The sequence below is a fragment of the Neolamprologus brichardi genome, chromosome 3 (assembly GCF_056152115.1).
Source record: "Neolamprologus brichardi isolate AB-2024 chromosome 3, ASM5615211v1, whole genome shotgun sequence".
Taxonomy (NCBI): Eukaryota; Metazoa; Chordata; class Actinopteri; order Cichliformes; family Cichlidae; genus Neolamprologus; species Neolamprologus brichardi.
In genome coordinates, this window is record NC_142106.1 from 9,210,448 (window position 1) to 9,234,147 (window position 23,700).

The 23,700-nt window shown below is 40.1% G+C and overlaps 1 protein-coding gene across 3 annotated transcripts; it reads left to right on the plus strand.

Moving 5' to 3' along the window:
- Nucleotides 1-3,522: 3,522 nt before the first annotated feature.
- LOC148103395 (nuclear factor 7, ovary-like) lies at nucleotides 3,523-4,926 on the plus strand. Of its 3 annotated transcripts, XM_087839141.1 has the most exons (3): nucleotides 3,535-3,768; nucleotides 3,955-4,221; nucleotides 4,255-4,926. In XM_087839141.1, exons 1-3 carry the CDS (start codon nucleotides 3,535-3,537, stop codon nucleotides 4,924-4,926), a joined length of 1,173 nt encoding a protein of 390 aa, XP_087695267.1. The 3 variants fall into 3 exon arrangements, with proteins under 3 accessions (XP_087695268.1, XP_087695267.1, XP_087695266.1); XM_087839140.1 differs by having other exon boundaries at nucleotides 3,535-4,608; nucleotides 4,646-4,756; XM_087839142.1 differs by having other exon boundaries at nucleotides 3,523-4,926.
- Nucleotides 4,927-23,700: the final 18,774 nt, after the last annotated feature.

Sequence of the window (23,700 nt, forward strand, 5' to 3'; positions counted from 1 at the left end):
TGTAGCGGAGATGACAATAAAGTTTACTTTGACTTCAGCAGCGAGCAGGCGCACCGAGGGCTCTCGCGCTCACTTTTCATGTATAGAATTTTGAAAAAAAAAATCGGTGCAAATTATAAGTCTGTATCATAATGTCTGGTGTTTTCGTGTTTGTTGGTTTGTTTTTATTTTGTTTTATTTTGAGACTTGGTTATTTGACGCTGCTCCAGCCAGGCAGAGAATCCCCCGCCGCCCCGACCTCTCCTCCCTGTGCTGCAAGCAGCAGGCGCACCTCGCAAACGGAGGGCGCTCTTACTCCCAGCAAATGGGCGATAGAAAACCGATCGGTGCCTGTACCATTCCCAATAATCGCTGGCTGACGTCGGGGCAGCAAGAGTACGAGCATTTTTTTTTTTTTTTTTTGCCGATGCCCGTGATGCCGCCCCCCACCACGATGCCGCCCCGGGCAACCGCCCGTGTCGCCAGTATCTAAAACCGCTACTGGCAGTGTTTGCTTTATTTTAGACAAACACACCTCCTCCTGGTTCTACCTCCATCTCTCCTCCTCTTCTCTCTGTGCTGTTGCCTGTTGGATCAGTCTATGTTGTGGTTCTACTGGTGTTACTGGTTCTGCTGGTGAGACGATGTGTTCACAGGAAACTTGAAGGTTTGTACATATTCATTCTTATTCATTGTGGTATTTTGTTTCCATTCTGTCATCATAATTTGGTCCATTTAGATTCTTAAATCATAAAAGTGTTTACTTTAACTCATTTCAGCAGATGGAGAAGATGACATCACCAGTGACATCACATACAGTGTTGTGAAATCATCAAATCATCAACACCCTCCAGTCAAAGAAACCAGAGATGGAGGTTTGTGTGTTCACCCAGGTGTCATCCACATACCTGAACCAATGACTTGGTGGTGTTTCAGGGTAGGATAGCAAAGCCCTCTTTTCCACGTCTTCCATATACAAGTTACCCACAATGGGTGAAACTGGGGAGCCCACGGCACACCCATGTTCCTGCCTGTAGAACTGACCCTTGTATGTGAAACAGGTGGAATTAAGACACAGTTTCAAAAGCAAGCACACCTGGTCCAACAGCCTTGTCTTGTTCTAACTACTTCAGACAGTCTGTCACCCTCGTCCTGTGACCACTTCCTGGGTCTCTTTCAGTCTTCAAATATAAAGTTTTTACAGCTTATAGATTTTAAGTTCTGCTCCAATTATTTGGGTAAAGATAAGAAACACTTTGATGGCCTATAAGTGAAAGTGAAAACGTGATAAATGAATAATATAATTAATAAATAATAAATAATTATATTTTTTTGATAAGTGAAGTTCACTGAACTGAAAGGAAAATTTGGTTTGATGATGGTTGACATGTTTTCCAAATAGAAGTTTTTCCTCTAGTAAGGAGATACAGGTGCAGCAGAGCATTGCTGGAAGAAATGATCCCAAGCGTGGAATCTCCTGAGAAATCTTCAGAGACCCAGCGAGAAGTAGGGACCATAGCTGACAGCCCAGGCAGGGGTTGAGGTCAAAGGTCATGCTGTTTGGGGACCTACTGGTCATCATGAGAAGATTCTGGAACCACAGCAATGACCATAAAGCTGCATTGGATGGAGAGCTGTGCCACGGGGCTTTCCAGAGGTAATCACGAGGAGATTGTGGACAACAGATGGAGATCTGAAGGATGAGGGGAGCGTTCCAAGCTCCAATCGACCGTGCAGAGAGGAAGTTCAAGGATGGCATCATTATTCTGTGAACAGAAACCAGAAGCTATGGTGGTGACGGGGAATGACTGACAGCAATTTCCTATGAACATCACCTAATGCTGTGTCACTGTGCTATGCATACTTTGACACTCTGAAGAGGGTCTTCCTTTGTGTCATTGTTGTTGTCATTTGCATCATGAACAAGACTGCTGAAGTGACTCAACAGGTGGGGTTATAACAGCAGTAAAATAATTGAATCCAATACCCTTTCCAAAAAAGGTTTTCTGCAGAGACGAAAGGAGTCATAAGTATATAGAGGAGTCATAAGTATCCCCCCACAGGAAGAATGCATGAAATGAGGTGATGAGGGTTGATAGAGGCCATAAAACAGGAGTGCTGACAAAGGCCTGCAGCCTTGAAGATAACTGAAAGCCACATTGACAAACAGCAAAACTAACTGGTATGTTTGTTATACCCATGTCTGCATACATTTGGACTCTGGTCATATGGACAGTGATAGAAACAACTGGAAGAGACATTTATGAAGCTCTGAGGAACTCAAACCACTCTGCATGTGTGATTTACACACCTGGAGGAGATGCACCACAAAGCTGGAATGATTTTGCAAATGTTAATTTCTATGTTTGACTATTAACATTCATTTGCTTACTTGGAGGGAACGATGCTCGTCACAGTTCTCTCCCTCATGCACGAGCAACACAAAGAGCTCTGGTGACTTGCGTCTTGTTTTTGCCATTGTAGTAGAATTGTCTTGGCGTTCCAGCAATAGGTCTGTGCTAGATGAACGTATCAGCAACCTTCAAACACGTGTGGAGAATTCATTATTTCTTTGAAAGATTTTTGACTAAATAACAGAAAAAAGAAAGTAAGAGAAAGAGATGTCAGAGATGAGTGTCAGTAACACAAAAGTAACACTCAGTGTCATGCAGTGACTTTTACACAACCAGATCAGATGAACCAACTCACACTAAAACATGCATTTTGCTGCACTCTTTACACGTATTTCTTTTCTTTCTGCTCTTTTATATATTTTGTAAAACCACAAAAAATATTTTATATCAGCAGCAATTTCTCTCAAACTGCTGCATCACAGCTTTCATGCTCTGACCTGCATGTGAAATGAGAGAAAAGCTCTTTATTAGTAACTTTTACAACTTCTGGCAGGTTAATGTCTGAACTTTGGAGTGAAACACACCCTTAGTTACAAGAAATAACACCACTGTCTGTAACTAAGTGAATCCACCTTAACACCACCTGTGTGTGTGTGACTGCATTACACTCCCACTGCTGGGAACCTGAACAAGAACCAGAACAAAGTCTGAAATAGAAGCTGACAAACAGCTGCACCACCGAGTGACACTTTATTTTATAAACTTCACAACAGGTTTCATGTTGTGACCTGTGGAGGTGAAAAGACACAAAACCTGTTTCACAGTTTTTGAGCTGCAGGCAGGATTGAAACACACCTTAGTTTAAAGTCAAACAGCAACATTTGTCTCCTCCCCTCACGTCACTCAAATGTGACAAACCAGGAAACAGGAAGTTGTTCGTCCTCAGTAAAGAGAGACGCACAGACGATCAGACTGAGCTCAGACCAAACTAGCAGCTTCCTCTGAGTGAGTCCAGCTACAGGAGAGAAAAGTGGAAAACTCCAACACTGCTGCTTCAAGCTGCTGACGCTCCACACACTGAATGTGAGTTTGAGCAAAAACACGACTCAAAGGAAGTTTCAGTGAAGGTGGTAGAGGAGGGAGGGGAGCCAGGACTGACTGTACTTCCTGTCTGCTGTTTTCAGCTTCACTCACAGACTCAATGGCTTCCAGATCAGAGGAGGATCTCTGCTGTCCGGTCTGTCAGCAGGTCTTCAGAGATCCTGTTCTTCTGTCATGTAGCCACAGCTTCTGTAAAGACTGTCTGAAGAGATGGTGGAGAGAGAGACCAACACACGACTGTCCAGTTTGTAAGAGAAGATCTTCAAAGGATCCACCTTTATGTCTGGCTTTAAAGAACCTGTGTGACTCGTTCTTACAGGAGAGAGATCAGAGAGCTTCAGAGGCTCTCTGCAGTCTGCACTCTGAGAAACTCAAACTCTTCTGTCTGGACCATCAGCAGCCAGTGTGTCTCGTCTGCAGAGACTCAGAAAAACACACCAATCACAGATTCAGACCCATCGATGAAGCTGCACAACAACACAAGAAGGAACTTCAGGAAACTCTGGAGCTCTTAAAGAAGAAGTTAAAGGTTTGTGAAGAAGTTCAAGTGAAGTTTGATCAAACAGCAGAACACATTAAGGTCCAGGCCCGACACACAGAGAGGCAGATTAAGGAGCAGTTTAAGAAGCTTCACCAGTTTCTAGCAGAAGAAGAGGAGGCCAGGCTGGCTGCACTGAGGGAGGAAGAGGAGCAGAAGAGTGGGATGATGAAGGAGAAGATGGAGGCTCTGAGCAGAGAGATAGCAGCTCTTTCAGACACAGTCAGAGCCACAGAGGAGGAGCTGAGAGCTGAAGACGTCTCATTCCTGCACAACTACAAGGCTGCAGTGGAAAGAGTCCAGCGCTGCCCCCTGCTGGATGATCCACAGCTGCCCTCAGGAGCTCTGATAGACCAGGCCAAACACCTGGGCAACCTGACCTTCAACATCTGGAACAACATGAAGGACATGGTCTCCTACACTCCTCTCATTCTGGACCCAAACACTGCTCATCCAAACCTCATCCTGTCTGAAGATCTGACCAGTGTGAGACGAGGAGGAGAGAGGCAGCAGCTTCCTGATAATCCAGAGAGGTTTGATGGATCGATCTTCTCTGTCCTGGGCTCTGAGGGCTTTAACTCAGGGACTCACAGCTGGGATGTTGATGTTGGAGACAGTACAGGGTGGGGACTGTGTGTGTTAGCAGAGTCTGTGCAGAGGAAGGGAAGCATAGAGTCTGGATTATGGGGAATATGTTTCTATGAAGGTAAATACTCAGAATGTTCACCATCAGCTGGTTTCACTGTTCTCTCAGTCCAGAAGAAGCTCCAGAGGATCAGAGTGAATCTGGACTGGAACAGAGGAAAGCTGTCGTTCTCTGATCCTGATACTAACACACACATACACACCTTCACACACACTTTCACTCACAGGATGTTTCCATACATTTACACTGGTGTTAAAGTGAAGGTGTGTCCGTTGAAGGTGTCAGTGTCAGTGCAGCAGATGAGTTGAGGATGATGATATTTCTAATGTTGTTTCCTGTCAGTGAATTGAAGCTGTTAAACTGCAGCTGTCCTCCTGCTGCCTCGTTGTTCCAAAGCTCTTTGTTTCTCTTTTAGTTCTCACTGTTTCTTTCTGTTTCTGCTGTCCACCTTTTCACATGGAAAATCATTTCACTGTTTCTCACTGAATGACTCCCCAAACTAGATTTGAAATTCTATCAAGTTTCTAATCATTACAAGTGATTCATGTTTCTATTTGATGTGTAAATGGAGATGATTTAGTTTGCTGGGATATGGACTGACATGTGTTGAATGGGAGGAGCAGAAACATCAAACATCAAAGATTTAAAAAATAATAAAGATAATAAACACACAGGTCAAAGGTCAGAGTCACAGGAATTAGGAAACAGTTCAGTTTCTTCCGTTTGAAATGTTTCAGTTTCTTTGCTTGATCAGTTCACACTTCTCTCTGTGAACGACTTCAGTGCTTCGTCCATGACTTCTGAAGGTAAAGGGCCCAAAGAGCCAATCAGCAGCTCTGAAACAGGAAATATGACTCATGGAGAAGTTCACAACAGTTTCAGCTGCCAATTGTACTCATCACCATGGAGACTGATGCATCAAATCTAAATAAAGGCTGGATGGAGGCAGAGTGACAGTGTTGTAGATGCTGCATTTTGAAGCCTCAGTGTTTAAATTGTGTCCACAGCCACGTAGACAGAGTGGGTGGATTTGCTTCTAGAAGGACTTTGTTGCAGCTCTACAGCAGGTATTTGTTGTTGGATGACATCACATTCAGCAGTGCTGTGACTGAGCCATAAGTGTCAGGGCTCAGACGAGGCCCACACATGCGTGTTTGTCGGTACACACACAGTTAAGATATGGAACATGTGAACATGAGACATATGAAGAGACTGAACAGATAAAACGTCCTTTATATCCATCAGTGACTTGATGGAGCTTCTTGCTGCAGTGTGTTTGGGTTTGGCTGATAACACTGGTCATGCATGTTTCCTTCATGCTCTGTGGTTTTAATTAATTTAGTTTTAATTCAAAATTAATGCTTAACAAAGTTTAACACAAATGAACACCAGATAACAAAGAAAACGAATGGTTAAGCCTAACATGCTCAAGTGAGACATTAAACTTTTCTAAAACTATGCAGTTATGAAACGTATGCAGTTATGTCGTTAACTTTTATCGAGTGGAAAAAAAGTTGGCGTTCATCCTCCAGCTTCACTGTGCTAATGTTATGCTAACATAGCTGTGTCGCTAGCAATCACGTAGCACAACATTATATACCAGGTAGTCCAACTTCAGTAACCCTGCAAACGCCACTGCTGTTTAGTTTTCTGTCTTTATTTATGTTAGAAGTGATAGCAGAGCTGTACGTTTGAATTAGTTTCAAAAATCTCTCAGTCAGAACATGGTATGAAATGTTTAGGTGTAAACTGGCGAGCTAACTTCCTGCTAACTTCTAACTCCGTTAAATTTAACAACTTCTGTTTTCATGGATGTTAAACTTCATAGTTACACCTGGTAAAGCAGCAACACTAATGATTTTATTAAAGATGAAAGAATTTAGACCGTTTTTAAAAAAAAATTTAAATAATTGTTTTCTTATTTTCAAGTGTGTGTGAAGCTGACACACATGAGCAAAATCTGTTGATTTCATTTGAAAGTTAATATGTCTATAATATTTTTTAGTTCTTCAACATATGTTTAATCAGCATGTGGCTTCTTTGTTAGTCACTGAAAATATAAACAGACTCACACTGGTTCTGAAAATAAATCAATATTAAATGAATATAAGATCAGATCTTCATTTGCAACAATGTGGACACCATCATGTTAGTGATGTTCGATTTGTGAACGAATCGTTCAATACTCGAGAATCACTTTACTGACTCGTGAATCATGATTCACAAGCCCAACTGACTCACTGACTCATCCCTGTTGCTGTTAGCAAACTAATTTGCTTAGTAGAAATATATCTAGCTTATAATTAAAATTGTGGGGGGGGGGGGGGGGGGGGGAAACAACAGCTAGTTTCTTAACAAAAAAATGTCTGCTCTGAACTGGAAGAAAAAACCCTGAGTAGAAGCTCACATCAAGAAAATAGCTCCTCGGTTCACAGTAGCATCACTCTGCTAACATGCTAACAGCACATTTGAGCTACTCACCCCCTCCCTTCCTGTGCTGAATCATAGAGCGAGCGAATGACTCACTCACTCACTCACTAACTCACCCCCTCCCTCCTGTGCTAAATTTTTTGCACTCTCTGGTCAACTGACTCAGTGAATCAAATGACTCAAAAAATCCGATTCACTTTGGTGAGTGACTCATTAAAACTCGATTCAGTAAAAAGAATCAAATTTACCATCACTACATCATGTCATCTTTGGCTCCTCCAGCTGAGACACACCTTCACAGACACACAGCCCCTCCCCTCACTAACAGCTGGATCACTGTCACAGGTGACACACTCACCTGTCTGTGTTTCTGCATGTTTCAACATTCACAATGTGACGACAACTTAATGACTGTGTTCAGTGGCGGTCCTAGCCTGTTTGGCAGGCAAAACATATTAAGGATTGTACATTAACATAAAGCTGTTGTACACACACACATATGAAGAGAGAGAGTATACATAGTATGCAAACAGCTACCAAACAGCCATCATAATACGTCATACAATGAGAACAGGACAAATCAACAATTGACAATGACTAATTAATATTAAAATCTGTAACATAATGTTTGGAGTTTAGTCTGTTACTGTTACTATTTTTACCATTTCTTCTTGAAGCAACTGTAACGCACATTCATTTCCTTAGGGATTAATAAAGTATTCTGATTCTGATTGTGCCTCTGCCATTCCCAATATGCGCTGGCTGATGTCGGGGCAGCAAGAGTACGAGCATTTTTTTTTTTTGTTGCCGCCCCGGGCAACCGCCCATGTCGCCCGTATCTAAAACCGCTACTGCATCCAGAGGAAGTATCTGGCTGTGCATCATGTTTAGTTGTTGAGATTTTTACAGTAACCTCAGTTTTCTGTGAATTCCTTCCTTTTCTTTTGGATGTTCACTTTACTGGTCTCCATAGTGACTCGTCAGCCTCCATCCCTGCATCCTCCTCCTTCTAACCAACCCTCTGTTGTATTTCTCTTTTCCTCCTGCCTGCAGCTCCATCTTCACCACCCTTTGTCCAGGATATCCACTCTCCCTCCTCTGCACACGTCCAAACCATCATAACCTTTCCTCTCTAACTAAAGTCATCCAGGCTTTTACATCTTTAAGATGTGGCTGTAGTTTAGCTAGCTTGATGTTTTTCTATTAGTATGTTGACATGGGTGGACAGTTCCAACATGCACTGAACTCTGTTGTAATTGTGATGGTTTTATAATTTAATTTTCTTAAATTTCACACATGGCATCACATCTGAGTAGTGTTTACCTGCCTCGTCCATCTTTGTCACAGCTGCAAAATGAAATTACCATGACAACATCTCAGTACAGCAAGATAAACACCTGATACAGGGGCTTCATTTAAGAGGTAACAAAGTACAGGTTAGGTGTCAAAGGTTACTTATTAAAAACTAAAATTTGTTTTCGACCCCACTGTTGTGCAGTTTTCTCTCAGTGGGAAAAGAAAAGAATGCAATGATCTGCATCTGGACCAGCTTCAGCCTGTGTCCACCAACAAAATATGTTAGAACAATATTTGAGCGTTGATGGCCCAGTGCTCCTCTGCAGACTCAGACACACATTTTCTACACTTATAAAACATTTGAAACAGTTACATCACTCTTGTGAACGTACCTGCTGACTATTAAAACTAGAAGACTTTCATTTTTCATTATTAATCTTTAAAACTGAGTGACAGATTCTTCTGAAATGTCAATATTTAGTCATCCACATCACACAGAACACGTTTAATCTGTCAGAGATTTTAATATAAGAGTGAAATTATTTAAAGCCGATTCATAACGTTTTTTATTAATTTATTTAAACTTTAAACAATTTAAAGTTCCCTAAATTTTAAGTGAAATGTCTTTTTGCCGAATTATATCATGTAATGTTTTACTTGAACCTCATGGTGGCAGTGTTGCTCACTGTTAGGTTACCTGGAAGACAGTGCATCATATCACAGTGCATCACAGACATCATGTGTTTAAACATTAGGGTGCATTTACTGCAGAATCAATGTACTTTAGTGTACTTTAATCTTCATCAGTGTTGGATCACATTATATTGGACATTATTAGTTTCTTTAAACAAACAAACAAATAAATGCATCCACGCAGTGCTGCAACTTTTAAGCAAGCATTAAAACTCAGTGGCTGCACATTAACAGCAAAGAACAGTCTGCAGTCTGCAAAAAGAAAGCATTTTTTACTTCTGACTGTGATTATTAAATATGTTCACTGTACTGTACAGCTGATCAGGATGCCCATACATGTTAAAAATTAGTCTGATCATCATAATTATGAACACTTAATTAACTAAACATATTTTTTTAATAACGAGTTGAATAAAATACTGACATTTTATTAGGAACTGCACATGATCAGCTCGTTTATTCCTCAGAACAAACTGAGGAAGCATCATTGATGATCTGCTTGTATTCATTAAAGTGTTTAAAGTCCAATATCTCCCTCTAGTGGTCATATATAAACATGTGTGAGGATGGTGTTAATGTAAAATGTAAATCATAGTGTTCCCATCAGTCATCAGTGTGTCTCTGCACAGCTGTAATTAAAATGTGTTCAGAGGGCCTCAGTGTCTGAATGGTTCCAGTTCAGCTCCATAACAGCAGCGTCCCTGGTTTGATTCCTGTGTTTCAGCTCATATCTGCCTCTCTCACTGAGGGGGACGTCCACTACATGGACATGGATTTGTTCATTAACCAAACTACAGATCACTGAGAGCAGAGGACATTAGATCCTCTTTAAAGTTTGTGAATAAACTGTGAAGTTTCACTGAGTACAATGTTCTTTATTGATCCTCATATAAAACTTATTTCTTTTTTATAATACATGGGCATTGCAATGTGACATATTTAAGAATAGATTCATTAATGAAACGGATATTCACCACTACTTCCGGGGCATCAGTTGTACCACCGTGTCTGTACTAAGAAAGGAACAGGACATCTTCAGAAGAAGACGGAGGACTTTACTTGGTGTGACAGTGACAGAAATATATACATGCATGTCATAATGTTATCACATGTTGTGAGACACCCACAGTCTTTGTACTTATAGATCAACCACAGACTCAGAGGAAGAGGGCGGGCTTTACTTGGTGTCAGTGAGAGAAATGAAAAAAAGCTCAAATGAGTGAGAAGGACGATGAAGGAAACATCTGTGCTGTGTCTGCTCTGTAAGTAGAATCTCTGTGTTTGTTTGAATTCTTGTACTTTGACTGTCTGCCAGGGGCGATTCTAGAATCAGAGCTTTGGGGGTGCTGAGCACCCAGAGAGCTGCCCAGCCAGGCAAGATAAACCTGTCTCTGTCAGTCCCTGCATCCTTAAATGTTGTCCCGAGTTCTCTCTGACTGTCACTTTGGTGCATTTAAACCCCTGTTCCTCCCTGTCCTCATCGTCTGTTGTCTTCATCTCCATTATCAGTCATCATAATTTTACCATCTCTGTGTAAGTCTGCAAATTTCTTTATTAAATCATAAGATTCTTAAATTCATCAAGTCTCTCTGTGCCTGGGTCCTCGTCACAAAACATGACATCACTGTTTTGTACATTTTAACACAATTTAATCCCCACATTTGTGAAAGAAAAGCAAAACACTTTTTTGAAAAGTCTGTAACAAAACCATCAAATCTGATCAAGGTTATTTAAATGCTGCTAAAGAAGAATGGATTGGAATAAAAAAAATACATATCCTAACCTTAATTACTGGGTGAGAATAATGAATGATGCTCATAGTGAGTAAGAAGTAAACTGAGTGCATTTTTTGGACAGAGATTCACATTTAATGTGTATGTATAATATAATACAGATACATAAAAAACACTCCCGAAACAGAATAAATTGTTACAAATAAATTATTACATAATATTAATAAAAACTATAAAAATGGAGGCAACTTTGCCTGTGGTAGAATGTATACAATGTGTACAATGTATGCAGATACTAATTTTACTAATTTAATAATACTAATTTTCTGTTGTAAGATTTATGAGTTTCATGCTTTCATAGTGGTACTTAGGAGAGCTTGACATTTTATCAGGTGGTACACACTGTAAAAGGTTTGAGAAACACTGAGAAGTGTATGTGTGCTTTTGGAAAACATTTAAAGCTGCTGTACAGAATCTTTGAAACAAGCTTAAAACATTTTTAGAATATAAACAGAGCACTCTGCTTCTCTTTACAGCTCCTCACTCCACCAGGGCTGTTTGGCACTTTCTGATAGTGTGCAAATGTAATGTACGTACTGTGGCAGTCAAACAGACAACTGGACGGTCCAAAAGCTGGCCTACCTATTACTGGCTGAGGTTTTAGAAGAGTTGTGGCTGAACCACATAAAAATATATCATTAATTTTAATCTCCCCAATCAATTATAATGTTATGTTGGAATGTTGTTAAAGAGGGTCAAAAATGTTTCAACCCAGTTTGTTTTGCAGATTCTGTATAGCAGCTTTAATATAGGGAGGACACAACTTCCAGATTGTGTGAGTTTCTGTTGTGCCTGTCACTGTTCCCTGTCTGTTTTCTTACCTGGTTCTTCCTGACCTTGTACTTTCTCCTCACATTCCCCTCTTTCCTCTCTCCCTCTTTGGACTGACAATCATACACAAATAGATTGTATTAAATTAGATGAAAATTAAATTAATATGAAAAAATACTATTAAGATCACTAATAAAAAAGTCCTCTCTCAGTGTACTTTCAACCAAAAGGCAAATAACCAAACCACATGAACATCTAATAAAACATAAATATTGAAACACTGATCCAACATTATTCTTGATTGACGGATCATTTGATTTTACACTTTTACCTGAATGTGGCTCCTTTTTTTTTGAAAAAACTTCCTCATATTCATTATGAACCTGGCTGTCTCTGTACGCACACACACACACACACACACACAACAGGAGTTATAAGGTTAATGGGCATTCAGTCAGTTAGCTAGTTAGTATCCATTTAAAACAGGACAGTGGTAACAACTTTAGGCTACGGAAAATTTAAAGTTTTAGATTTTTAAATAGGCTGTATACATTTCAATGGGAGGAACAGGACGGTGAAATGTCGCTGAATTTACTACAAAGCAGGACGGATTGTAGGGTAGCAAACATTGTCGGAAAACACGTTTTCAACACTGCAGGTTACCTGGTGTAATGTTTTTCAGTTAAAACGAAACATGGTCTGACTCCTACCTAACTATATAAAGAGTAACTGAAGGTTAAATGCAGCTAATATGTCCTGTTTTAAGCCAGGCACTCACACCTCCGCTCCGCTGTGTCTCAGCCACCATCGCTCTGGCAGCAAGAGCGCTAGAGCCAGAGCAGGGGCGAGCTGGAACAAACCATTTTGGGAGGAGGGGGGGGGGGGTTATCTATACTTTTGTTGTTAAAATGTTACGTCTCAAACAAGTACAGTACTGTATGCTTTTTATATTTTTAGTAGTGTGTCACACAAACAGCAAATATTGTCAAAAAAAGTAAGAAATCTTTGGGGGTGCTTTGATTCATTTTGGGGGTGCTGAAGCACCCCCAAAAATGGGCTAAAATCGCCCCTGCTGTCTGCTCTCCTGATAACAGACATGAAAAACAAATCAGGCTAGAGAGTGATATTATACCCCTTATGTCAAACCGAGTGATTTATGACCCCCTAGAGTGATTTATGGCCCTAGGAAGTAATAAAGTAATAAAGGAAGTAATCAAAATATGATATTCATAAAAATATGATATTCATAAAAATATGATATTCATAAAAATATGCTAGTTCATAGCTCTTTGCTTTTTCCCCTTAACCCTAACTAATTGATTATTTAAGTTTCTTATATCAAATAGCATTCTTTTATTTTTTAATCCAATAAAAAAAAGTTTATTTTTTTTATGCTTAAAAACGCCATCTGGTGGTGGCTCAGCGTGTGTGCGAGGGCGCGTGCCCGAGGCTGTGCGTCAGGGCGCGCGCGTGTGTCTCCGGACTTTGTGTTTTTCGGGCTCCGTGCTTATGTGTGAAAAACGTGTTAATACATAGTAAAATAGTGAAACTGTTTAGTTAAACTTGTGCTTTGTAACGTTCAGTATGGCCAAAAATACAGGCTGCATGCCTTGGGGGAAAACTTTATTTCAATTTATATGTATTTGTTTAATCCGAACAAGGAGATTTAGAATAAAACTCAGAATCGTGAAAAAAAAAAAAAAAAAAAACTCCACCGAAAAACGCACCGCGGCTCCCAACATAAAAAACTCTTTTTCTCCAAAAAACCCCTGATAGGTACCCCTCTATTCCCCAAAACCTTATATTTCGGAAACAGGGGAAAAATCCTGAAAAAATACTTAGTCTTTTGTCCCCCCTCCCACCCCGATCCTCCGCTGAGGAAAACCAAAAACTCCCGCACCGCGGCTCCCAACATAAAAAACTCTTTTTCTCCAAAAAACCCCGATAGGTACCCCTCTATTCCCCAAAACCTTATATTTCGGAAACAGGGGAAAAATCCTGAAAAAATCCTTAGTCTTTTGTCTCCCCTCCCACCCCGATCCTCCGCGGAGGAAAAGCAAAAACTCCTTAAAAAATCCTCTGCGTTTTCTCCAAAACACCTGAAAAAACCTTAGTCTTTTGTCTCAAATTCACCCCGATCCTTAGACTAAATAACCAGGGAAAAAGTCCTGAAAAGTCCTTAGTCTGTTTTCTTCAAAACGACCCCTCTTACCAGCTACCTCTAACACAGAGTCTAAGTTCTCCCTTTGCTCTTAATCGATCCGCTACCAGAGCACAAATATTCCCTGCCTGTTCGCTCCTGGCTCAACTCCTGAATACTGGTTACCTAGTACCTCAAATCCAAACACCATTGATCTAGATACTCACAAAATTCATCACGAGATTCTTAAGGTCTTAAGTTTTTGTTGTTAGGATGCAAGGATATTTTTCTTTAGTGATGTTGCTTCAGCAATCTCAAATACTAATTATTCTGGGAATTTTTATGGTCAAACTATGTGATTTTCCAAATGTGTGTTTGTGTGTGTGTGGAGTAAAATGACCTTAAGAATCTCGTGATGAATTTTGTGAGTATCTAGATCAATGATGTTTGGATTTGAGGGTCAACAGGGCAAAACACTGAGGCTGGGTATTAGAAATACAACATGAGACATGTTAACTCTGAGAACACTAACATTTGGTTTAACGTGTGAGAGGTAAATGCATAGCAGAAGCTAAAAAGGAGTTGCTTGCCTCTAGATTAGTTGAAATAAATTGAAAATAAACTGATTTGAACAGGTTTGATGCATTATACAAAAAAGAAAAAGGCTCATGACATAGTTCACACGATCTAAGCAAGAGTAACTTGGAATCTCAAATGTTAAAGTACACTTACTGATTGTACTTTTACTATATGAGCTAATGTAGATGCTCTAAAAGCACGCTGACTGAAAAAGAAGCACACACTTGGAGAAACTGTGCTGTAACTTCTCATACTGTGAAGTTTTCTGACAAAAGTGAATTGAAAACTTATGCTGTACAGCTTACTAAGGGGTCCTGTGATGGGCCATGTGCAATTACACAAAAGAACAAGTTCAATTTCACCATAACACTGACTGGAGAAAAGCCAGTTTGGTATTCCAATTGAGATTACAACTGTAATCAGTAAAATCAATGCTGTGATAGTTAGTTTAAGATCACAACCTGATTTAAAACACAGTCTAACATCAACATTCTTGCCCCTGGAAATAGGTTAGGATGGCCGAAAAATGTACCTTAAAAATGACATTTTCTTTTTGTTTCATTGGAACAGTAAAGTACCATAACAAAGAAATGAGTACACCTTTGTAGATATCACTGATATGGAGTTTTTCATGTTTTACATAAAGGGCTGCTAGTTTCCTAGTGGCATTTTCTCTTTTAAACCATGGTGACTTAAAAGTTTAGCAGCGAGACACTTGTTTCCTTTGTCCCATCAAACATTTATTTCAGACATCTGTGTTTATCAGAGCGATGTGTGACTAATTTTTTATCAAATCAGCAGAAAGTACACAAATACAAGATTAAATATTTTATTTATTTATCAAAGATACATAATTACACATTGATACAATGAACAGGGTGTCTATAAAAATTACACATGGTGTAAGAAAAACATTATAACATACAAATAAGTGTTTTATGATAATCTGACATAGTTTTAAAAGCATAAGAATAAAGGTTTTTTTTTTAAAAAAAAAATCATGTTCTTTCATGATCACATTCTTTAAAGCATAACGTAGGGAGCAGAGTGTTCACAAAAACAGTTTTATGATTACTTTTTCCACAGTGCTTGTATGCCTCTTGCAAAACTATGTACTTTTCACCATAAGACACAATAACTCACGATTATCTAAGACCAGCCATGAAATGTCCGTCGCTTCATTACAATCATTTGTCCCCGCTGCTGCCCTCAGATCCAGATGCAGTCTTCTGTACTGTGGGGTAAAATTGCTTGTTTGGTGGTTCATAAAAAATATCTCAAAAAGCGATGTTGGTGAGGGGACCAGAAACCCTGGGTTGCAGAGCAGTTGGTAAGGACTTGTATATTTCTGGAGAGTCTGCAAAAGCTGTCTTGCTCGTGCTCCTGATTGGATATGTGGAGCCCGGCTCTGATATCTCAATGGTGGCAGCTAAAGGTAGGCACGCCTTGGAGGCGGAGTTGGTCTCGGGCGCAATCTTTCAAACGAGCCTCACGGCATTTCAGGCAACCTCAGGCCGGAAACAACATCCGGTCACTCGCGGTCAAAATCCACGCAGAGCTGGTGTTTCGCAGCGATCAGGTTAACACATCTGGCTTAAATCAGAGTCTAAAAATATAAAGAAAAACAAAAAGAGTTTTAAAACACGCAAACTAGCAAAATATCAAAGGAGCATAACATAACAATAACAAGATGATATGAGATACCTGATGAGGGCATGATAGGTGATGTAGACATGTAATGTAGAAACTTTTACGGGAGTTAAAGTCGAGCTTATATATATTTTAAAGTGTATTGTACGTGGGATAGGCTCCAGCGCACCGCGCGAGCCTGAAAAAAAGGATAAGCGGAAGCGAATGGATGGATGGATGGTGTATTGTACGTGTTACAAACCATTGTGATATTTTTTAAATGAAAGGATTGACAGAATGGTAAAAAGGAAAATGCAAAAATGTAGTTAGAGAGGAAGATTAACACTTACCGAATGATATGCACATAGGGAAAGCGACGGCAGTTGTTGTTGATCCCTGGTTCGTGGTTGTTGCGAGCTCGTTTCCCGCAGGCTCTTCTGCACTTCGGGCGTAGCGATGAGGCTCAAAACACCCCAATCAGACAAAGTAAAGGCGATCCGCGGTGATAGCGGGCCAAAACTTTCACCCGCTTTGAGCTGGTAGAAATAGATTTCGCTCTCTCTAAGCCTGAAAGCATAGCCTCAAAGCCCACCGGTGTTGAGCCTGAATCTCTCCTCCATCATACCTGCAGCCGAATGGCTAACCGGGGTGCGAAGGGAGCCGCCCCATTGTTATGTGATTGGCAGCGAGGCTAAGTTAGGCGGAGTTGGTCTCTGGCGGAAATTTTCAAACTAGGTAACCAGTATTCAGGAGTTGAGCCAGGAGCGAACAGGCAGGGAATATTTGTGCTCTGGTAGCGGATCGATTAAGAGCAAAGGGAGAACTTAGACTCTGTGTTAGAGGTAGCTGGTAAGAGGGGTCGTTTTGAAGAAAACAGACTAAGGACTTTTCAGGACTTTTTCCCTGGTTATTTAGTCTAAGGATCGGGGTGAATTTGAGACAAAAGACTAAGGTTTTTTCAGGTGTTTTGGAGAAAACGCAGAGGATTTTTTAAGGAGTTTTTGCTTTTCCTCCGCGGAGGATCGGGGTGGGAGGGGAGACAAAAGACTAAGGATTTTTTCAGGATTTTTCCCCTGTTTCCGAAATATAAGGTTTTGGGGAATAGAGGGGTACCTATCAGGGGTTTTTTGGAGAAAAAGAGTTTTTTATGTTGGGAGCCGCGGTGCGTTTTTTGGTGGAGTTTTTTTTTTTTTTTTTTTTCACGATTCTGAGTTTTATTCTAAATCTCCTTGTTCGGATTAAACAAATACATATAAATTGAAATAAAGTTTTCCCCCAAGGCATGCAGCCTGTATTTCTGGCCATACTGAACGTTACAAAGCACAAGTTTAACTAAACAGTTTCACTATTTTACTATGTATTAACACGTTTTTCACACATAAGCACGGAGCCCGAAAAACACAAAGTCCGGAGACACACGCGCGCGCCCTGACGCACAGCCTCGGGCACGCGCCCTCGCACACACGCTGAGCCACCACCAGATGGCGTTTTTAAGCATAAAAAAAAATAAACTTTTTTTTATTGGATTAAAAAATAAAAGAATGCTATTTGATATAAGAAACTTAAATAATCAATTAGTTAGGGTTAAGGGGAAAAAGCAAAGAGCTATGAACTAGCATATTTTTATGAATATCATATTTTTATGAATATCATATTTTTATGAATATCATATTTTGATTACTTCCTTTATTACTTTATTACTTCCTAGGGCCATAAATCACTCTAGGGGGTCATAAATCACTCGGTTTGACATAAGGGGTATAATATCACTCTCTCAGGCTGAATTCAAGTTCAAAACACCACGAGGACCAACTGCAGGTCTGAACTGACTCTTTATCTTTGCTCAGGAGTCGAGGAAACACAGCAGGCAGTGAAAAGATCAAATCATTCACTCATTATATCAACACAGCTGCACAGTGGACACATGAGTTTACTGGGTTATTTAATTACACTAAATATTTTGTAAATACCCACAGTATAGTCAGTGCAAATAAAAATAATTATTTTAATTATTGCTGTTAAAACAATGTTGCTCATTTTCAGAGCTGCTTTTTAAAAATGCCAAACTAGAGGTACAGGAAAGAGAATGTTCGAGAGATCTTTCAATAGTTGCTGTTCAGCAACTGCTGTTGAAATGATTGTAGTATTAGAGGCATCATAGCGGTCCAGTTGTTAGTGCTGTTTGTGTGGAGTTGTTCTTTATGTTCACCTCAAATCAACCTGAGTGTCATTTCTCTTTAGTTCTGATCTCACTGCTGAGCTGCACAACAAACCAAGGTCAGTAACCTTCTTCTGTCACAGTTTGAACCTGATAAACTCTGACAAGTTTTACACATTTGGATTAAAACTTTCAGTAAAGATCTCAAAGACATCATCAGTTTTTCATTTGATAAAAACAGATCATCAGTTTTTCATTTTAACCCTCACAGCTCGTCTGACTGTGAGTCCCAGCAGCTCTCAGATCTTTGAAGGAGACTTTGTGTCTCTGAGCTGTGAGGAGGACGACAGCTCTGCTGGATGGACTCTGAGGAGAAACACAAACAGACAACAGAGGAGTCAGTGTGGAGATGGGTGGGGAAAACCAGCTGGTTCTTCCTGTACCATCACTTTGATGACACTTCATGACAGTGGAGTTTACTGGTGTGAGTCCAGAGAGGGTCCCATCAGTAACATGGTTAAGCTGACAGTCACTGGTAAGCTGAGTGTGTGGAGTTAGTGTTGATGAAGCTGTGTGTAAATGGATGAAATGCTGTAGTTTGTCTCTGTGTTGAGGTGGATCAGTGATCCTGCAGAGTCCTGTCCTCCCTGTGATGGAGGGAGATGACGTCACTCTGCTCTGTAAAACAAAGACCACTCCCTCCAACCTCCCAGCTGCTTTCTATAAAGATGGCTCCCTCATCAGGAAGCAGCCTACAGGTCACATGACCATCCAGCATGTTTCCAGGTCTGATGAAGGCCTCTACAAGTGTGACATCAGCGGTCATGGAGAGTCTCCATCCAGCTGGATCACTGTCACAGGTGACACACTCACCTGTCTGTGTTTCTGCAGCTTTCAACATTCACAATAAACTAATGATTATTGTTTGTCTATTTAAGGGAAACCTCTTCATGTTGGGACAACATATTCGCTTCATGATGAAGTGTGTCTGATTGTATTGAAAGAAGATGGCAGCTTTGTGGACACCAGCTTCCTTTTTCATACAAAAGCCGGCAGTTCCTCTTATTCAGAGGTGTTAAAATGAGAAAAAAAGCAAAAACCTGCTGCTCTCTGTAAAAAAACGTGTGATTTTTTTATAGACATTACAAATAATAAAGAAAATGTGCAGATTTCATACCTGCTGTAATTTAAATGTGTTTTATTTTGCAGAGATTTATACAACTGTGGTTTACTCAGCAGTGAGAGCTGAAGACGTCAGTATTGGAGACAAAACCATCAGAAAGAGGAGTCCAAGGTACAACTGCTCTTTAACAGAGACAACCCAACCGCACAAACTGTTTCCACACATCATGCTAAGCTAAGCTAACCACATCAATGCTCAGTCTTCGAGCTCAGACTTGTGAGCTCTCCGTGACAAATGATTTCCTGTTAAGTTGTCTAGTTCACTTAAAGAACCATGAGCAGCAAGATGTGAGCTTCATTAAATTCACCCTGTTGGTATTGAAACAATGCTGAACAACAACTATGATATTACGTTTTTATCAACTTTTAATACATTTTTATACAACAAATATCATCACAGTAATAATAATAATAATAATAATAATAATAATAATAATAATAATAATAATAATCATCATCATTGTGAGTCAAAAGCTCAGAAAGCAGAGTGCTCCAAACACTCTACCACAGTCTATTTTTATTTGTTGTTGTGTGTGAATGATGTCACAGAGGCAGGGTATCAATATGTCCATCTCAACCATTAAAGCCCCACCCACATGCTGTTTAATCAACCAATCAGAAGAGAGTTTTGATTAAAGGGACAGGAGGGAACACAGTTGGCTGCACAAAGGCCCCATGTAAAGAAGGATTATACTAAACTGTGAATCATGCAAAGCTACTGTAGTAGAAAAAAAAACATGCAGCTGGAAATTGGCAGAAAATGTCCACTTCAAATGTAGAAATACAGCATCTGTTATGTAATATCAGATTAAAGATACTCAAACTTACAGTGATGTTACAGACTGTTGTTACAGTGTTACAGTGATGATCAACAGTCTGAAGACAACCTGCACAAGAGCCAAAAGCCTCCATAAATGATATAAATGACTTTCTTGGCCTTTTCTGGGGGAAATGTACTAACGGAGTAGAGAAGGTCGTACAAAAAGGTCTCTGAGTTGGTAAAAATAAGGTGAATTGCTGTGAATATCTTATATCAGAACATCAACCAACATCTGAATTAGACTACAATGTTATTCATATGGAAGCTCTGTGTCACGGTCCTGGGTCGGTTCACCCAGCATTTTGAGTTTCTTATGTTTTGGTTTATTTTTGCATTATGGATTAGTTCTTATTCTCTGGTGATACTGTTTTGATTATAATTATATTCTGATTCTTTAGTTATCCGATGATGATGATGATGACGATGATGATTATTTCTGGTTTAGGTTTTGTTATCTTGCCCTCATGTTTGGTTTAGGTTGCCTGTGCTTATTCTTCTCTGCCCGTATGTCCCTCTGTCTGTCCATGACGTCATTATGTCTGTTTACGAGTCTGTGTCTCTGTCTGTCGTGTGCTTCCTGTTTTATTTTGTAGGTCTGTGTCAGTGCGTTCAGCTTTGTGCTCTCCCTTGCTGTGTCCCAATTCGGGGTATGCACGCTTGAAGTGTGCTACGTGCTACGCGTACTACGTACGGTGCGTACTATAAGTACGAGAAGTGCGGAAGTGAGAGGCTTGTGAAATGGGACGGTATATGCTTCGTCGCGCTGTTCAGGTTGCCTAGCAACCATGATACTAACCGCGAGACACGCTACATACAGCTTTGTTTGACAGAAATGAAGGAGAAAATTGTTTTGTTGGTCAATCATTTTTGTCATGACATCACTTTGATTAGTTGAGTATCTGAGGCTGAGACCACAGGACTGTAAAACATGATTGTTGGCCTTCATTTCTGTACTGAACAGTCATTTAAGATTAGCTAGTAAATAATAATTAGTTAATGTTGTTCATGAGACTAAAATTATCTCACTGTGGTAATGTAAATATAATATGGCCAATATTATAGTATTGTCAGATTATTATGAGATAGATAGATAGATCACTGACTTTCAGCTTGTTGTGTTTGTGGATATATGACTGACTTTATTTATCCATAAAATCATCAGATTCTCTGTAAGATTAAGGTCGACTATATGTATATTTAGAAGTAGAGGCTTTAAAACCAAGTTAACGCTCAAAGTACAAACATCACTAGTGTCACATAACTTTGCCGACATGTGGCCAACAGCAATGTTTTAATGTTCTTCATTATTAAACATTCGCACATGAATAAGTGACGTCATATTCAGTACTTACTTTTGACAGTTCACTCTTGGCCGCTCCCTTCTGCCGTATTTTGCGGCAAAATTATCCACACCCACCGCCGCGCTATGAATTGTGGGATATATGGGACCACGAAGCGTGCACCGGACCACGCTTGATATTTGGGGAAATCGACGGCGCATTTGGAGTATGCATTTGAAGTACACTTCGAATTGGGACAGCCGTCGTCGCGTGGCGGTGACGTAACCGCACTTAAAATGCGTACTTCAAGCGTGCAGACCCTGAAATGGGACACAGCTTGTGTCTTCCCCTACTCGGTGTCGTGACGTTAACGTCTGTTCACCAGGGCCGTGCAGAGAGGTTTAAAGGGGCGGGTGCTCAAAGTTAAAAAGGGGCACATTGAACCAGGCTGAATAACAACAACACACATTCATCAAGAATCTAATATGGGAAGGGCAGGGCTGTGCTGATCTGAGACTGTAGACATTAAAAAGTCCATAGGAGAGATGGTAGCTGATTAAACAAGTGTCATGAGATAATAACAAAATGCAAAGATTGGTGACAGCGCTTGGAACCATAAGGCAACAAAAAACTGTGAGAAATAAACTCGGCTCTGCCTGTGAATCACTCTTTGCTTCTCTTCTTCCTTCCATCCCATCATTTCATATATCACTCTCCACTTGCTGTCTATCTGAGAACAAGGCACAACTTGCTATTGCAATAAACTATAATCTAATTATCCACACCTAACAACTCCAGCACTTAATCTATAATAAAATGATGATAGAAAAATGTTATAGCCCTGCCTTTAGTAGCCTCACACAGCTCCTACTGTTCCCTCCTCATGTCCTTACCAGGCATGTCTGGACAATGTTATATCATGAGTAATAATTTAAAAAAATCCATATACATAAAACACACACATGCACGCACACACAGTGACATTTTAGACCTTCTTCAGAATACTGTATATACTATGGGCATCATGGTGCTGATCCAGAATCCTTACATTATTATTTATTACTAGAGCTACAAGGCTAGTAATAGCTGGAGGGGCGTGATTGGGAGGAACGGCCTCCCTGATCTGAACCCGAGCGGTGCTTTGTTATTGGACTTCTGTGCTAATCACAGTTTGGCCATAACGAACACCTTGTTCGAACATAAGAGTGTTCATAAGTGCACGTGGCACCAGGACGCTCTAGGCCGTAGAGCGTCCTGGTGCCATTTATATAAATAAAAATATAAAATATAAATAAATATTTTTTTTTTAAAAAAGTTGCCTCAACAAAAGGGCACTTTGGGCACCCATCAGGAAAGAGGCGGGTGCTCAAGCCCCTCTAGCCCCCTCCTCTGCACGTGCCTGCTGTTCACCCTCATATCTTATCATATCAGGCATATAAAGGATAAACCATTTCACGCTGCACAGAGCTGAGCAGGAGGACAGGAACAGACTTAGAACATTTAAAGGAAATCTGTGATTTGTATCTGAGCTGGTTCCCAGTAATGTCTGAACTGGGACTGTGTGTGATGCAGAGAGGTGGAGATTGGAGATCTTGATTGAACTACAAAGCTTGTAATTATGTTTCCTGTTGTTTGAACTGTGTGTGTTTGTGTTCAGACTTTAAATCAGAGCCAGACGTCGTCTACTCTTCACTGAAGTAGTCCACCAGTCCAACCACTGACGTCCAGCTGCTGGTCTCTAACTGGTCCCCCCAGCACCTCAGACCAGAGGACATCCACAGATTTTTACATGTCTTAAGCCTTTTTTTTTTCTCACTGAGAAAACCCATAGACCCATAGGACTCATATATTGCATCATGGATTTTTTAAAGTGTCCTTTAATAAGGAATCACAGCTTCATGGTTTTATAAAAATGTTTCATGTCTTCAAAAAAATGCTTTTTATGTGTTTTTTATGAGCCTCTTTTGTAGAAGTGAAATGAAAAAACTCAAAAAAATACATACAATACATGGAATTAAAAAAGCATTTTGCAGCAAATCTGCAGTAGGAAAATAAAAATGTGATTTGTATTTCTTTTTTTAATTTCTTAGCACTTATTCCCACGGCAAACGCCTTCCTTCTGAGGGTTTGTTCTCACTTGTTTTAAACATTGATGCTTCCTGATATATCTGGTTTCGTTATGATTTAATTATGATTATATCACCGTCAAATTTCAGCATATTCAGACAAAGCTGCTGAAGATGATTCACATACACTGATATTAAAGTATCACAGACCAACAGCAGACAGTCAAACAAAGCAGAAGTCATTT